The 18206-nt window shown below is 43.7% G+C and overlaps 1 protein-coding gene across 1 annotated transcript in view; it reads right to left on the bottom strand.

Annotated features, from left to right (window-relative positions):
* Window positions 1–13737, bottom strand: part of LOC133118732 (serine protease HTRA1B-like) — a 28521-nt gene extending 14784 nt beyond the window's left edge. Inside the window, exons 1-3 of the mRNA XM_061228906.1 lie at window positions 13027–13737; window positions 5375–5474; window positions 2538–2742 (exon numbers count right to left, since the gene is read on the bottom strand). Of these exons, the coding sequence (XP_061084890.1) occupies window positions 2538–2742; window positions 5375–5474; window positions 13027–13486 (765 nt within the window). The 5' untranslated portion in view covers window positions 13487–13737. The remainder of the gene's footprint in view (window positions 1–2537; window positions 2743–5374; window positions 5475–13026) is intronic.
* Window positions 13738–18206: the final 4469 nt, after the last annotated feature.

Here is an 18206-nt window from a genome sequence, read left to right as displayed (position 1 = left end):
CAGGGTCTCATTACACACAACCCCTGGAGCTTTTAATGAAATGGCACATTTCCCTCTAATTACAGCTTTAAATGAGTGCAAATGCTTTAGGCTCTGACCTTTTGTTTATACTCTTTACTTTGCTGGAAAAGCACCACTGACAGAAGTGGTTGATGCAGTCCCAGGTCCCCCCCTCCCCTTCTCTCATTACCCCCCATTCCATCCCCCCAAACCACCCTGCCCACCACTACCAAAACCACATTCACTGTGGCCCCGGGCGGGAGCGCTGAGCACTGTTCCCAGAGAAAAGGGACTGGAGAACACAGATGTGGGGATATTTTTTTTGTTGTAACACACCATCACAGCTCTGGCTGTCAGCTCGGTGATGACTAGCTTGGTAACGGGCCTCTGGGAGACTCGGCCAAAGTGAAGCCAGAGTCAACCCTTCAGTTTATAAGATGGAAAACAATGTCCGCAGTGACCCGCACACAATCTCCTACTCCGATGGCATCGTTTTAATGTGCCAAGCCTTCATCTCTTAAATGACACGGCCTGTTTTTGTGTAAAAAAGTCTGTCCCTCTGCCCAGATACGGTAAAACAGTTTCCCACCCTATTAGATTTCCATCAACAGCAAGGAACTCGATGCACTTTCCAACTCTGCTTTCCTGAGCGTGACTGTGTGGCAACTGCACTGCGTAAAGGATAAAGGACTACAATGCACAGCAACTGCATTATGAACACGGAAACCCGCTGCACAGAGTTTGCATAGCATACAATCTAGAAGATTATTTGCACAAAACAAGATACACAACTACATTAATTTGTATTGCTTACATACTGAATCTCATATCACCTCTTTATATTATCGGTGTTCTGGGTTTACGTCATTCCCTGTGTACATCCCAATCTCGTCTCCAACACAAAGATGCCCTGTACAGGTGGCCAACTACGGGCTGAATATAACTGGTAGGGATGTGAATCTTTGGGTATCTCACGATTCGATTCCGATTCTTAGGGTCACGATTCGATTCAAAATCGATTCTCGATTCAAATGACTCTCGATTCAAAAATTGATACAGTGCATAGTGTGTTAATAATGAGGCAAATTATGGCATCAAAACAGAATACAGTTTGTATAAGATAATGATGCAGGTTGCGTCTTTCATAGGCTTTAGCTATATCCTCAGCGTTTGAAATGTCCGATTCGCTGAGTGTGCAGATGTCACTTGAGCTTCCACATTTTCTCACCTGTGGAGAGAGGAGAGCGGCACAAATAGCCGGCTGCCGCTCCAGAAATCGTTCGATCATTTCGAAAGCGCTGTTCCATCTGGTAGGCACGTCAATTTTCAGCTTGCGCGGCGGCAACTCCAGAAGCCTCTGTTTCTCCTGCAGAGCATGGGCAGCGATACTGCTGCGGTGGAAAAATCCGGTGATTCGCCTAATCCTCCCAAGCAGCCGCGACACCGGATTTAACTTCAGAGCTCGCTGAGCGGCTAAGTTTACAGTACGTGCAAAACACTTAACGTGTGTCAAATTGTCTATCTGCGCCGCAGCAAGCATGTTCGCAGCGTTATCTGTAACAATCACCAAATCCGCTAGCGTTAGCATCCATTCATCTGCGACAGAGTGAAACACGGCCGTGTGGCTTTCGCGCATCACTCTTGTCTGTAAAACACGGGACTCAAGCTGCCAGGCATCCGTGATGTAATGAGCGGTGAATGTAACGAAGGACTGGGTTGCTCTTGAAGTCCAGGGCTTGCCTTTGTTTCTTCGTAAAGCTGGGGTACTGCGTTCTCTGTAAAAAAACTGACGTGACGGTATGACATACTTTGGCTCAATTGTCTTAACCATGAATCTAAAGCCCTCATTCTCGACTACGCTGTAGGGGCGCAGGTCCTTCGAAATAAAACAGGTGATAGATTTAGTTATTTTTTTTGCCCGTTCAGAGTTGGCTGGGAGTTTGCTGATAAAGTGGTGCAGAGTGCGTTGGTCGGCTGGAGTCGGCCGTTGTTCCGCTGGCGCTTCTTTCAACTCCGGGTGGTGGCGTACGATGTGTGCCCGGGCATTTGAAGTGTTCCCGAAGTACTTGACTTTCATTTCGCAAGCCTTGCATATTGAATGAGTCATGTCGAGCTCCTTCTTCCCAGGGAGATAATAAAATCCAAAATGAGCCCAAACGCTTGCCTTCAGTGAAGACGGGACTGGCTGAATTTCTTGCTACTCCATAGTGCCGGTGAGAGAGTTGTTGTTTAGACGCTAACTAGCTTAACACAGCTTGCTGTAACGCTATGTACGGAAGTCTGCGAGGGCACGCAGAGAGACGGTGGAAAAGTTTATAAAAAATCGATTTTTGAAATTCATGAATCGATCCAGAATCTTACATGAATCAATTTTTTCCCCCACCCCTAATAACTTGGTACGAAATGCAACACAAAGATATCTTCCACAAAAAAAACCCTTTACGAACTTGAGTTTAAAATAGTGCTTGCGCTGAAAACAGTATTTATTTGTGAATGAAAGCTCGTGGGCTCAGGTGAAGTTGCGGACCGGGCCTTACCGGGGTGTCGATCTTGATGAGGGCGATGTCGGCCTTCTCGTCCACGTCCGTGATCTTGGCGTCGTAGCTCGCCCCGCTCTTCAGCTCCACCTTGACCCGATGCTTGTTGGCCACGACGTGGGCGTTGGTCACGATCAGGCCGTCCTCCGACACCACGAAGCCCGACCCGCTGGCCACCGCGATCTCCCGCTTCGAGAACACCATCCTGAGGCCCGGGCGAGACGAGGATTCAGGACAGGACAGGAGGCGCAAGGAATGGACGCCCGAGTAAAAGGATGACAAGAAAGGAGGGAGAGTGAGGGAGCAAGAGAGAGACAGAGAGAAAGAGGGAATCAAGAATCCAGTTGAAGTGGCTTTGTAAAAAAAACACTCAAATTAAGTCACTGTTTTTGTTCTTTGTTTTGTAACTAGCCAGCAAATAATTCTCAAAGAACTACAGAACATTTGTATTTTTCTGTTTAGCACAAAGAATATGACATGGGGTTAAAAATATAAAAACCTGCTCCAGCATATAAGTTCACTGAAGGGCACGAAAAGCATCAGTCACTGCTTTGTAAAGTCTGTAAACAACTTCAGATGGAAGACCAAGGACCAAGAAAGCCAAGCCCCGGGCTCTAAGGACAACCCCGCAACAGAAGAAGCAGGAATGCACTTTCATACAGTCATTAAAGCACCCACAAATATTTATGATAAAATTCAAGTTTAAAGGTTTTCTATTCGCACACAATGAGCTTTCCACATCAGTAATCCTGCTACCCACCCCTATTAAGCCGTCTGCATACTAGTGGCAAGCAGACAGCAGTAAACTAGCCAATAAAATGTTCTTAATATGCACTGAAGGGATACAGATCCAGGGAGAAGAGTTCACTTTCAGAGTATCTCGGTGACTGTGGAAGAAGAGCGGTTTCTGGGGAATGCTTGCCAGGACATGCAGTGGCCCAAGCCTGCTGAGCTTGCTGGTATTTCACAAGCTTGCTAAGATGCGGGCGATGTTAGCGAGAAGAATACCGTGGTTGGTGTTTCCTTTACCGTTATTCGCATTGTTCGATCATTTTTACTGCTCATCGTGCCACATCGTGCAATTTCCAAACTTCTTTGGAAGTTTGGCTCTGTCTGGTGAGCAGTAATTGTGTGTAACATTAACTCTTTCCATTTCAATAACAAGATACAGCCAGTGCTCTCCTAAGAACTGGGCCTCCCATCAGCGACTAGAGCCATAATGGCACCAGATGGGAAAGAGTCTCAGTTTAAGCCAGGTAATTTCCCATATGTGCAGTGACTATTAACAGTAACATGTGCTCAGCAATCCAGCGGGCTTGACCCATGACAGTCTGCTTAAATAGGAGTGATTTCTGTATGGACCTCATTGCCTCTCAGGAGGGCCCAGGTCAGTAATTGCCTCATGTCTGTTTAAAATTCGTAAAGGGAAAGGGAAAGGGGGAAAACAATAACTCTGTATAGGATGGAGTCAGAGAAGAAGAAAGCAGTGACTGTTCACATCTTTCCATTCAATTTACGACACACGGTGTGCATAAAACTAGTTTCATATGCCTGTTGAATTCAAAAGATAAATATGAAAGCAAAGCATATATTTCATGGTGAGACAGCTCATTCAATATTTTATTAAGTACAATCAGATAAATCATTTGCTAATGTCTTCATATATAAAGTGGAGCAGGGGAGGAAGAATTTGCTGAGAATGCATGGTTGTATTTCTTCGCATTGCCCTATAGTGCGTAGAGGTGTAATAACTCAAGACCCCCCCCACTGGATCTGTGCTACACTGTTTAGGTTCATACGGTGTAAAGTAAAAAGATGTTTCCCTTCATTAGTTCAGATCTGACTGTAAATACTGTGACACTGTTTTCAGGTCAAACGGCATAACTGAAATGAAGCGGTTCCTTTAGCGAGTAATTACGACCCTCGCAAAAACGTCTGGGCTGAGGGGCCTCTCTGCAGGTGTTCCCCACTCCCGGACCCCTCTGTGTGAAATTAATGACCAGCGTGACCGTGTATGTCCTACGGGGGTGTTTCTGTTCCCAGACAATTCTGCCAAAAAGCCGCCAGTGACATCATGGGGCACCGTGGGGGCGTGGGGCTTCAGCCCCACTGGGAGTGATGGCACAGGTCCAAGGAGCGGGCCAGGGGGTGCAAACCCATGCCACATGTGATTCTGACTGCTGTCAGCAGGAGAGATGCTGACAGGCTTAACTAAATGCTCAGTCCGGCGTACCTTATGTAATTGCAAAAAAATCTGGGAGACTTGGCAGAAATTCAGGACTGATTTAACCCTAAATTTCACTAATTAAGCTTTGTGCATTTTCCAAAATAAAAGAAACTCGAGTAACCAAAGGATACAAAGGATATTGAAAGCAGGTGCTTCCACACAGCTGTGGCCCCTGAGTTAATTAAGCAATTAACATGCCGGCATAAACACGCTACGTATAAAAGCGCCAAGCAAGGCCATTTCCTGAGACTTTGAGAATTGTCAGGGACTTTGAAAGATGGTTGTTAGGGTACGCTTGGCTGGAGTTTAAGTGATTAATAACGTGGAACTTGCTGATGTTTCAAGACAAAGAGTGGCTAAGGTTATGTGTGCTTAGGTTATGGATAGCAAATTCACCTTAACCATGCAATCCGTTCATTGGTTAGAGAGGCAAGGCAAAACCAATGAGAAACGCTGAATCCAGTGACTACAGATCTCAAGGGCATGAGCAGGGTGTACCACAGAATGGGTCACAATGGCTGCTGTTTGTACACACTTCCCTGTGCCGTTTACAGTGATGACGGACTGAAATTGTGCATAATTCGATAGGGAGCAACGGTGAGGCGCTTACTTGCGGTAAAGTTCAATATGAACCACTGCAGGAGCGATCTTTTCCACCACGTCGGCGATGAAGTTGTATTTGTATCGCAGGCTGTCTGGATTATCCCGACCTGGTGAGGAAAAAAACGGATTATCTGAGCTGCGAATCCAAAACGACACCATTAACACAGTGATATATCGTCAAAAGTAGTTCTCTCTCCCTCCCTCTGGTTTCGGTCCATTTTAATGTTCACTTGAACCTTTAATGGTTCGATTTATTGCCATGTCGTGACCGTTCTTGAAAGGGGACGTCTTACAGGGGTTCTTTCGTCTCGCCTGAAAAACTCTGTCTTCGTATTTCACAGCAATGTAAATGTTATCATTTTTTTGTTTTGTTTGAATTTTTCCATCAGCAGAAGTAGTCATTATGCATTTTAATGATCCTACAACAAAGTGACCCATTGAGCCTGTGAAAAAAATGTATACCATGAAGAATGTGTGCCAAAGTTCTCTACTTTTACCCGAGAGAATAGCCAACTGACCTCAGCTGATATGTGTCTGTGCAGATATAGTGTATATTTATCCCAAAAAATATAACATTCTTTGGAAAATCTGAAAGAATTTTATTTATCACAGTATGGTGGAATTCTGCAATGAGGTTTTCACCCAACTGTGGACTCGACGATGTGAAGATGTGAACTGTAAACGCTTTACAGTTTAACCGTACCTCCTGTTTTCTGCCAGATATATTTCAGCGAGAGGAAACCTGAACTAAACTTAGTTCTCCTCAAAAAATAAACCGGAATCGGTGTGTATTTTCAAAAGGAGGGCACTTCACCACTGCCAAACCCAAATCCTAGTTCACTGTCTCTCTGGAACTGTTTATTGTTACGGCAGGAGAATGAACCAGAATCAACTCATAAGGATATAAAACTTTAGAAAGTGACTTAATGCCACCATTCGTATGTAATGTTCACTCCACCTTAAACTAGGTTTCATAACTCACAAAACCAGGAGTTTGCATCTAGCCCTGGGCACCTACTAAAATAAAGTGTATAAATACACTTGATGAAATAAAGCACTTTTAAAGTGTTAAATTAAGAGGCCGTTGAGACCCTGCTGTTGGAAATTTTGCAGCTGTCTTTTCGCCTCATAGCCAAGCTCTAACGACTCACAGATGTGTCAACCGCCAGCGATATGCTGATTCAGGGCAAGGGCAGGCCACATGCAGCACAGCACGAGAGCTTTTCAGTCCTGCGTGGACCAACACGGTCCCCTTAACAAAGTTCACCTCCGGCTGTTTCACCTTCAGAGCTGTGTTCTTTACGCCGTGTGTCAACACCAGAATCGTTTAAGGTAAACGGTTATTCTTTACAGCTGCGGTTCAGTTCAGCAGAGACTACTGAAATATTTTCAGTCTAGAAGGCCGAGACAGGTAGAAAACCAGGCCAAGAAATCGCATAGCGAGGAGACATCTTACGGCGAGGGGGGTCATATGCTAACAGTAGGGACCTGGTTTCACCTTACATTACCCCCTTTTTCCACGGTCGGAAGGCTAACTCAGGCTAACTGGGTCTATACTGTAGGTAGCCCATCTCTTCCCATAGGCTAATTAAGGATCTCTGAAGTTTCTCTGAACCTTAAGCTGTGGTCCTACTAGGCTATATGAATGACCATCTGTTGAAGTAATATGACAATATTTGGCATGGCAAACTGTAATCTGACTGTATGTGCCCAATTTGAAATATTCAACAGATGGGAATTACAAAACCACAGGAGTAAAGCAGAAATGAGCCAATTATGTTCAGGTTTTTTAATGTGGAAATGCTATATACTACCGAGTGAGCTAGTTAGCTCACCAGGCTATATAGCTAGTGAGCTAGTTACTTAGCTTGCTGCAGGATTTGAGAAACATTCAAATCCCAAGCATGAACTTGAACCTGTGACCCTTCACATGAGCCCATTTTCTGAACATCTGTTCCAGAAGAATGCCACCAGAGAAATTCTCCACATCCCTCTCGGATTTAGGCCAGAAAACATAAGCGGTTTCAAATTGGGAAATGCACGACTGCTCTTATTTTCTTATGGAGTTGGATGACTCCTTTGCCCTCTCCCAACCAAGAGTCTGAAGGAATGAGCTCAGACAGACCAGCTCCTGTCTCCTGCCAGCTATCAGAAGCAGGATAATTAGGTCTTTCTTTATTACTCATCCCCTTTGCTTTACGTCATTTGGCCAATGAGCACTGACTCCATTTTGATTTTGAGGCAAATGGGTTGTGATAGCAACATCTGCGCAATTTGACAATAGCAATTTCCCCCTTTTACTCCCAATTCCATTCATGTGACATTAATTCTGTGCGATATTAGAAACAAAGACATTGTACTCCATGACAATAGCACCGCAAACAGCATTCCCTGGAGCCCTCCATTATGATGACCACCTTTTTACAGCAATTATGTGTACAGTAATAACACATTCATGGTGCGACATCAAAAAGGCAGAGACTGTAGGAACCCTGCCAACGCTGCCCAGGAAAAAATCTTATAAAATGATGACATCTAACTCTCAGAGCCAGAACCCCAAACATTGCAAGTAATAATAAAAAAAGCTCTTTCCTAATTGAGTGATTTAATTTATGAACACGTACAGCCAACACTGACATAGATAAGTAGGGCACACTCTCTCGCACTGAGTTTGAGGAAATATATGACTCACTACAATGTATTTATATGTTCTTAAATGTTATTTTATGGTCTGTGTCAACCCTAATATGTTATATAGCTTTGTATTTTTTTCCTGAAACAGTGCCAAGCGTATATCAGACAGACAGATATCCAAGAATAACACACTTTTGAAAGGTCTGGCTCCGTGGAGACATGTTTAGACACCAAGCTGTATCAGCACTGAAGCTCGGAATGGGGGTGATTTTAAAGAATGGCAGTTTGGAAGCTCGGAGTGGGGTTGACCTGGAGTGGCGTCTGTCTTTAGTGAATGGCAGTTTGGAAGCTTGGAGTGTAACTCTTAATCTACAGGCTGTGATCAAGAGTCTGAATAGAGTTCCCCCAACGGAGATTTGATTTCCACCCAGAGTAGCCTGCAAAAATAACAAAGCAAAATAACAAAATAGTGTCCCAGTGGAAGTGAATCGAAGCTAACTGTGCACGCAGCAAAGATACACAAATGTAAACGCAAAAGCTTACGACAGAGGTCGTAACAAGAGGTGCCTTTAGAAATTGCCATTTTGGAAACTCGGAGTGAGGCTTACTCGTAGTGGGGATGACTAGAGAATGTTGATTTGCAGTCACGTCAAATGAAGAAACCACAAACCCAACTAAAGCGTCCCTGTATCTTTAAAGAGCCCTGTTTTATCACAGTGTTCTGCTATAAAGCATTTCTTTATTTTCCCTACCTTTATTTTACCAGCCTATTGCCTGTGAGACCAGCATCATTCACTAAGGAATTCTGGCTAAGAGGCAGCAATACCAGCATATTTGAGCATGTGTGCAAAAGGCCAACATTACGTACCCACTACACATCATAAAAGAATAATGCAGGCAGACATCACCATAAACGGAAGCAAACTCACACCTCAGTTACACCACCATGAGCAAATAGTTTAAAGTCATAACAAGGACCACCACTCAAGGAATTCCATTTGAATATTAAGCACATCCTATCTCTTTGAACTGGCTGACTGAACCCTCCAGAGCACTTTGCAGTTACCTCATCGCTGACACACTGGACAGGCTGTGGTCCTCCGTGAACTTTATTCACTTTACAAGACGACATTCAAGGAACATGGTGCTGTCACAAACTGCATCATTTCAGCCTTCATTTGTATGCTTTTATATGGCGTAACGCCTGACTGTCAGACCATCGCATGGCTTAAAGTTGGCACGCTGCCATTGCTGGTGGGAAGTTCAAGTTGGAGGAGTTGGCTGATATATTTATGGACAGAACTCGAGGCGAGTTCTACTATTGCAGTCATTTGATGCAAGCACTGTATATGTGCGGCCACAGGTGGACTTGACCGGTTGCTACCTGAACCATAGAGCACTGTGTTTTGAGGCTTTCCTGCAGGGAATATGCCAGTTTCCATAAAGCTGTGCATTCCCCCTTACATGAGTGCCTCGAAAGAAGATTCTGTGTAAAATGACTCTTTTGGGAAGCACATCTCTGTGTGTTTATGAGCTAGAAATCAGGACATGAAGAGAGGATAATGACATCCACATAAGGAGTGTGGCCCTCTTTCATTGTGCTGGGAGATGAAGGTCAGCCAGACTCTGATTTTCAGAACAGAATCTATGATTTGTACATGGACTACGACTGCCTAATGTCTTAAATATACGACAGACATTTACTGCTTTTATGCAACCCCACGACGGAAACACATTTCAGAAATAAATGAATGTGTTCGTTCAATTCAATTTAGGAGAAACAGCTCTTCAGTCTAAACACATCTCCCACATGTGCCAGGATTGATGGGCGCCCACTAACAACACGGTCAAACCGTTGAAGTGAATGAATACACTGATTATGTGGGGTGCCAGAAGATGTGACAGCCTCCAGCTGCCAGATGGGCATATGAAATGGCCCCTGACAGGTTTGGGGGAACACGGCACACTGCAGTCGCAGACGGGCCTGGCGTGTCTGTCTCAGTCGGGCGCACGGCGGTCTCCGGACCTCCGTGAGGCTAGCCGAGGGGGGCGGCCACGGCCCGCCACTGTAAAGGGAGCCCAGCTTCCCAGCAGCGACGCGAGAGGCGCTAAAAAGCGGCGCAGATCGGACAGCTCTGAAACACGAGTCCCCTCGTCCGCGTGACCCGCCGGGGAAATTGAGACGCGACGATGGCACCCCTTCATATTTGGCTGCGACTCCTTGCCTGGCTGTCCTGTGCTGCTACCCCCCCACCCCGCCCCCCCCAAACACCCTCACTGACCCTATCCCCTTCCCACGTGACCTGCATCCGCCCTGCCCCTCCACTCTCATTCCCTGGGCCATGTTGATACGGGAATTTTATGAGTTTTTCCGAGCGGAAGCCGTGTCTCCCATTCCTGGACGCAGACTAGCGCGCGTGGGGGGATTGGGTTGCAGGTGGCAGTACTGTCTGCACATACGCACACACACACATACACACACGCACACAGTTCAATTCTTTATTTACGTCCACATTTACAAGATACATTATGAGGGCCCAAATAGATTTCAGTTGCATTCTGATGTCATTCACTTGAGTAGCAGATAGTATACCAGTAGGATCTATCATACAGCAACTACCTATAATGGAGGAGACTGAGCAATATATTGCACACACACACATGCAAACACGCACACTTGCTGTCTACTTTAGCAGTCTGGTCATGTAGAGTGAACTGTATGGAAACACATTCCACTCTAAACTAAACAGCTATGGGGTTTCAGAACTGACAGAACACAGCCATTCACATACCTCTACACCCTGTGAAGGAGAGGTCTGGTCATTACCAACCAGCCCTTAACCAAACAAAACCCTCCATTTAAATGGCCTCAGTTACCTTAGTGTTTGTTGACGCTTTAATCACTGATTCGCTCCACTTGATTCAAATGTTCTGATATATTACAACATTAAGGCTGCAAGGAACAGAATTATATTGGTATTGAACTGCAGGGACCCCTGTCATGAAAAGAAGGAAACATTACATTTTACAGCCAATCAAAAAGGTAAATATTGAGTTTCATTTTTCCGCACAGCAGTCATTTTCGGTGTGCTCTGCACTGCTGTTCATACTCTAGGTGTCAGCACCTAAAGTTCGTGTACATATATGGTAGACTATAGCGCACAATGGGTTAAAGCTTAAACCGTGCTTTAATGAGAGGGGAATTTGGCCTAGATCTTGACCCAAATGAATTATTTTCCATTATATAATTGACTGGTTTAGAAGCCACATGCAGGTGACATCATGTGTCGCGTGGCATCGCGTGTTGCCTTTTGTTTGAGATCTTCCAGAATCCTGCCTTGGCTCACAGCACTGGAACTACAGAGAGCGGCCCGAGATATCCGTTCATTTTATTATTTTTTTTCAATGATGCAAAACTGGGGGTGGGAGGAGACCTGTCCATGATTGGACAGCAAGGAGACAGCTGACAGTTACAGGGCGGGGCCTTTACTGATTCAAAAAGCCAGGCTGTAACTCCGCCCTGAGAGCAGCTATCCATAGGACAGCTCGGTTCGAGGGGTGTGGCCTGTATCACTGACTCGGTCCTTTGAACGACAGCTTCTGGGAACTCTCTCCTCACATCTCCCTTACAGACTAACGCGGGACTAGAACCCCGTGACTGCTGGCTCCACCTCAGTGGGGCTTCTGAACCACATCCCAGATCAAACACAGTATGAGCACTGGACGTATGCTGGCTCAAAAGAAGTACCGCTCAACAATACTGACATGTCCAGGGTTCAGGGCATTTGATGTCAGGGCAGGGCTAATGCAATGTAAAACACGGTTCATTGAACTCATAAGAGCCATGGAACAGTCCCAGGAGAAGAGAGATCACATTTAGTCCATGTTGAATAAAGTAGGAATAAAAGGCATGCTAATAAATTAAAGTGATGACCCTTGTTTTTGTAAACTTTCAGCGCTTGCAGAGACGGCAGCGTTCAGTGTGTTGGACATGGTCCAGACTATGAGTATTACTGATGAGTGGCAGATAAGTGTCTGGGGGAAGGAGATTTCATCCTCTTTTATCTGCAGTCTACACATGATAAGGAATGATAAGGAATGGTAACAAATCAACAAGCCATTTATTGACCACAACTTTCACTATCCGAGCCGATTCAGGGAATGCAATTATAATTACAATGTTAAATGATTTTATGTTAAATTAAATATTATGTTTTTCTGTCATTTCTTTAAGCGGATAACACAGTGAGATGCTGTATTTAGATGTATTTTTTACTTGACAGAACCGGTACTATCTTACTATCTAAGTCTCCAGCTGATAGTCCGGTTTGTTCTCCATGGCTGCGTTGAAAAAGGGCTGCAGTCCCACGTGCCAACTGTACTAAAACAACATACTTTGTAATTGTGCGGGGAGGGTAATGGCGCAATGGAGAGTAACGACCGTTCTTTATTCGAACTGTGGCTGTAAGGCATGGTCAATTGGGAGGTACAGTATGTCCCTCAGTAAAGTCCTGAAACATGTGTCTCCCCTAAAAAACGTAACAGCCCATCTGCTTGCGCTCTAACCACTCCAAGTGAAAAAAGACACTGAATGAGAGAACAAAAACTCTGCAGACGCACAGCAACGTAGACATTTAGAACGTAATTGGTAGGTTATTACTTCTATGATAATTAGCCTACCGGACAAGTTACCCCTAAAACAGCGACTACATTAGACACAGCGTTCCTAAAAATGTATGCAAAACGAGAATAAAATATAGGATATGATTCATTCAACCTAATAAGACAGATTCATTCAACCTGATGAGACAGCTAAAGTTAGTAAACTAGACTCGATAAGTGGATGTTTGGCCTATTTGTTATTTTTTATTTTGAAGGACGGTTTGTATCGCTACATGTTAAATGTTATAAAGCTGTGAAACTACATTTAATTTGTTAAAACAAAGCACAAAACAAAAACAACCACAATAGAATTTTCGATCGAGTAAAGGATATCAACAAAAGAGGGGGAATCAGTCAACTTACCTTGTCCACATTCTCCTCTCTGTATGAAGATGACAGGTGGCTGCTGGACTTTTTGCGCACGGTTGCTGACTCTCTTCAGTTCGCAGACGTTGCTGTACGACGCGCCGTCGCTGCCGCACACGGACTCCGAGCTCTTGCACACGCACACGCCGCTCTTGCCTCTCCGCCTGACCGTAGCAGAGTAGCTCACTCCTTCCGACACCGAGCACTCCATCCCATCTCCGCACACCGGGTCGCCCAATCTCCCGAAGCCGCCGCACACCTCGCCCTCTCCAGCCGCGCAAACTTTGCAGCAGCCACATTGGTCCAGGATTTCGCCTGCTAAGCAGTTTGCAGAAACTGGGGGACATGATGACTTGTCACACCGGTCAGGGCAGCCGATTATATACCGCCTGGAGACACTAGATTCGACTACAAATGGCATAATAATGAAACCAGCGCAGAGCAGTAGCCACATCATACTAAAATATGCTAGACAACACTTGGATACAAATTAATGTACAATGCAATACATAAAATAGTTCAATAACACAAATATTAAACTGCTATTTTCTCAATTTTATCATTCAGATTAAGTAACTTTCTACTTATCGACAATAAATTGGTCTGCTTATTTAACACGAATGAAATCAATTCTCATAAATTATTTTCATAAATGTCTACTCAATATGCCTATGGTCTGCTTTCTTCGACTACCAGACTCCCTACAACTGTGCTGAGTGCAGTAATGGACTGTTTTCTTTGGTAAGGGGTATATAAAAGCCGAGTCAATTCCACATGACTCGACACACACGCAGTGTAAACAAGCTCGGCGATTGGTGGTCTGGGCCCGCGTGACGTTCGGTTTTGGGAGGGAGTTGGGTTGCGTTAACAACTTCTCAAAGTTCAGAAAGCAGACTTTACCGGGCGCATTCAGGCGTGCGTTTGCAGAGCGTCGAGACCTAGTGTTGTAAGCTAACTGTATGCTAACTTGTCCAATTTATACATTTGTTCTGTATAGAGTGGACTAAATGCCTTGTCCATTATTTTATAGTTTTTCTTGGACGCAACAGCTTGCACTTTTCTCCTAACTCTCTGACTCAAATACTTTACTATAACACATGATATGAACTGCTCTAATAGGAGGCCCGTCTTTGCTGTCTTTAAATGGGATCCCCAGAACTTTGTTTGTGAGAAGCTGCTAGCGTTGAACTGAAGGCAGAGAGAAGATAACAGGTTCTGCAGCATCCCCTCCCCAGAGCACCTATTTCTGTTCACATCAGCAGAATGACAATGGTTCCTAACAGACACAAAGAAAGTGGCAATTTTAGGATGATTTCTGCCAAAAATATAATATTCTTTCATGTGCACCAGTTCCCCATCACCAACCAATGCTTTCTGAATTTGAGTTAGAAGCCAAGCATATCACACAATGAAAGTGTGGCTCATGCAAGTGAATGTGCATTCATGTGGAATAATATCTTTTAGTTTCTCTCTATGCTCTGCGTTCAGGTAGTGATTTCCAGTAGTTTAAGCTCACTAATTGCAAGCTATTGAGAAAGTAATTACTAAATTGTAGGTGCGTATGTGGTGGAAGCTTTTAATTTACAGTCCTTTTGCTTTTCTTCAGAATGTAATTTCAGTTTTCTCTTTATTTTTTGAAGACATATCTTTGCAGAGTGTCCCTCATCTTGAACGTGAGCCATATGATTCACTGAGAGAATTTTTGGGGTAGAACTTACCGGCCGTTCTTATGCTAGTGAATGACCCAGTGCTGGCCTCATATGAGCAAGTCACGGCACCCTCAGGTCCTGCAGCTTTAGTACAGACACGGCAGGATGTGTCACAGTGACTCATGACAGAAAGCGAGTTTGAATCTGTGAAGGGGGGGCCAGAGAACCCCTGACATGCTGATGAACATGGACTTTGTTCTCTTCACTGCTAAATGGACATTCTTTTAGCATGACTACCATTCATTTAGCGTGCAGAAGTTAATGAAATGCCAAGAAATTTGCAACAAATCTTTCTGTCTGGCACATTCTGATAACTTTGTGTTACCTTGGAGCAAGGTGTGCCAGTTCATCAAATTACACATCAGGCACACCTGGAAAGTGCCTTGGATTGAAAACAACATAGTTAATGAAATTAAGCTCTCATGCCTTTACTCATAAATGACTCAACTGACTTGGGGCTCACACCACTGCCATGGACTGCCTCTGAGGGATGTACACTTGCCAAGCACTTTAGTAGGTATTTATTAGACTTATTTTTTAGACATCTACTGTTGTAGCAGAGATGCTCTTCTACATACCATTGTTGTAATGTGTGGTTATTTGCGTTACTGTCACCTTCCTGTCAGCGTTGACCAGTCTGGCCGTTCTCCTCTGACGTCAAGGCATTTCTGTCTGCAGAACTGCTGCTCAGGCGTTGTTTTGAATTTGAGTGTTATGTCATCAGGGAGCGTGGTCACGCTAACCTACTACGAGCCTTCACTTTCACCGCCCTTCTCCATCCTTACTAGCAAACGAGCCGAGCTAACACCAGCACGGCCTCCATGGACAGCACAGCAGCTTGGAACATTTTGCTTGTAGTCAAACAAAGAGTCTTGATTATGCCTTCCCGTGCAGGTAGAGTTTGTGTGGCAGTTATCTCCAGACATACACTGTCCAGTATGAACCTATCCAAGTCCAGGGGAAGTATTTTAGTTAATTATAGGGTGTGGTGCTGGCACAAGATCCAATGGGATCCTGCAGTGATACAAAGATTTGGCTAAAGTTACTCAAACAAAGAGGCATTATTTCCCTGTTGTTGTTTTTTTTGTTTAAAAAAAAAATGGTTAAATGGACACCTCAGTGTCTAGACACAGCAGCAAAATTGAGATTTTCTGCGGTGTATAAAGTTGGGGCACCATATCTAAGTACCAACAGAAAGGCATTGTTTACAGAGGGTGTAGCCTACTCTCCTAATCACTGTACCCTGTTTCTCCAGAGCAGGCCTCCCTTTTTGAGGTCTCCGTCGCTGTTTTGGCCAGAAGGCAACGCAGGCTCCAGTGATATCAGGCAGAATGGAATTTCTGAAAAACAGCACCCTGGTACAATGAGTCACTCCCACTGTACAGCCGAGCCACTCATCCTCAGAAGAAGCGTTCATAGAGAGCTGCAGTTCAGTGCCCGCTCTAACATACGGGATGCATTATAACACCCTAAGCAAAACAGCCAGATGGTGTCCTGTCTGTTTTTGAAAGATTTGTTTATCCCGGCAAGATTTTCAAACTTGGTGTTTGTCTCATTATAGAGGGAGAACATTTAATAAAGGAAAGGTAAAAACATAGACATTGAGTAAATATTTAAGAATGGACGTCGGCATGGATGGGGAGGTCATAGCAGGATGTTTGAAATAAAATAGAAATTCACAAAACAGTCAAATATCCAACCATTTGGTTCTTGTTTGTGAACATAATACAATTAAAGGCAGTGTTTTATCCCTGAGAAAATCACAAACACTAATGGCAAGAATGTCTGTCATTCCCAAAACATTAATCATGATGTCATTTCTCTAATTTTAGTTTATTGCCAGATGGCACAATATTGTAAAGTATTGTTTTTTGTCAGGTTTTAGCAAGGGTCATTATGTTAACTGATAATTAGAAAGGCTTGAACCTAATGAGATAGTTTGTATTCTGACACCTACTTATTCATCCGATTATCTAATCAGCCAATCATGTGGCGGCAGTGCAATCAATAAAATCTTGCAGATATGGGTCATGCAGGGTTTTTTACTGAGATAAATATTCAACAGTTTTTCACTTGATGATTGTTGATAATAGATGCCTACCCTGTGCCAATTGAACGGGTGAAAAATGCTGGTTCCGATTGGTCAGTCTCTGATCGTGCATTATCTCAGTTTATAGCACAGCTGTACCCACACATTGGCATGGAAGCAACACTATTATCCCCTCTGCCCAAATGCAGCCATCTCTGGTATAGGCAGTTAATGAGTGCCTGTTCAATTATCCAGAAATACCTCAAGGCCTTTCCAATCCGTACAGGACATATACCACCGTTTCCCCTTTAACGAGGATCCAAGAGGGAAGGCGTCCGACAGAGATATGCTCTGTTATTGTGAACAGAATTGTCAACAGAATATTGAAGATGTTTCCTAAAAATACAATATTGTAACTTTCCTGGTGAATAATAATCATAAAATCGTTTTAATGATGTGTACAGAGTACAGTTCTGGAAATGGAGTTACACCCTTCTAGAAGATATAGATTTGTTTTCTTTTTGTGTAAATTGGTATAATAATCTGTATGCAACAAATACATTCAATACTTTCTGAAACCTACATTTGTACGTGAAGTGATAATCGATGAAGTTTGATAATCTTGTAACAACGGGTTTAAGCAATAAATTAATCACCTTAATAAAGTGCTTTTGTCCACAGAGACAGACTGTGGTCCCTGGTTAGTTTAATGACTTTTAAAAAGGCCCTATTTAATGATGAAAACCATGATTTTAATTTAGCAATACTATACGTAAAAACATTTACATGAAAAACTCATTTGAAGTGAACATGGTGCCAGACCTCCAGGCAGTGCTTGTGATTTGGAATATAATTTTATTGTTTTCCTGTTAATGAATTTGACAAGAGAAGCATTTTCAGTCTGTGGCTTGTAAACACTTCAAATGGAAGAAGAAAGTGATAGCGCATGGTTTTAACGAGCTGACTGGACGGTACAAGAATAGATAGGTACAGGCGCAAACTGTAGAGACATTCAAGGACACGTAGTGCCGAGGCATTCAGGAGATCAGTTTATTCATCAGCATGAATAAAGAGTCTCACTGAATCTCCCTATGAATACATATTCACTGGCCAGATTCAAATTCACATTTTCAGTCCACATACCAATGTGCTGCCTGCATACCGTTCTTTGGTTCTGGTAAATCATCTGCTTGTACAACAACAGCAATGTATAAATGGTTTACATACCACACTGTTTTGTGAAACGTTATCTGCACTATAAGGAATATGGTCAAACCGTAATTCAGATATAATGTCATGTGTCATGCCCAGTGCCTCATTGTTCTAGTTATTTCCTGATGTTCCGTGTTTCTATGTACCATTTTATTTTAGTTTAGTTTTATTGAGTTTAGTTTTTTTGAGGCCTGCCTGCTGAACTGGGGTGGACTGAATACGTCACA

This window comes from Conger conger, chromosome 18 (genome assembly GCF_963514075.1).
Source record: "Conger conger chromosome 18, fConCon1.1, whole genome shotgun sequence".
Taxonomy (NCBI): domain Eukaryota; kingdom Metazoa; phylum Chordata; class Actinopteri; order Anguilliformes; family Congridae; genus Conger; species Conger conger.
This window is presented reverse-complemented; position numbering and strand designations above follow the sequence as displayed.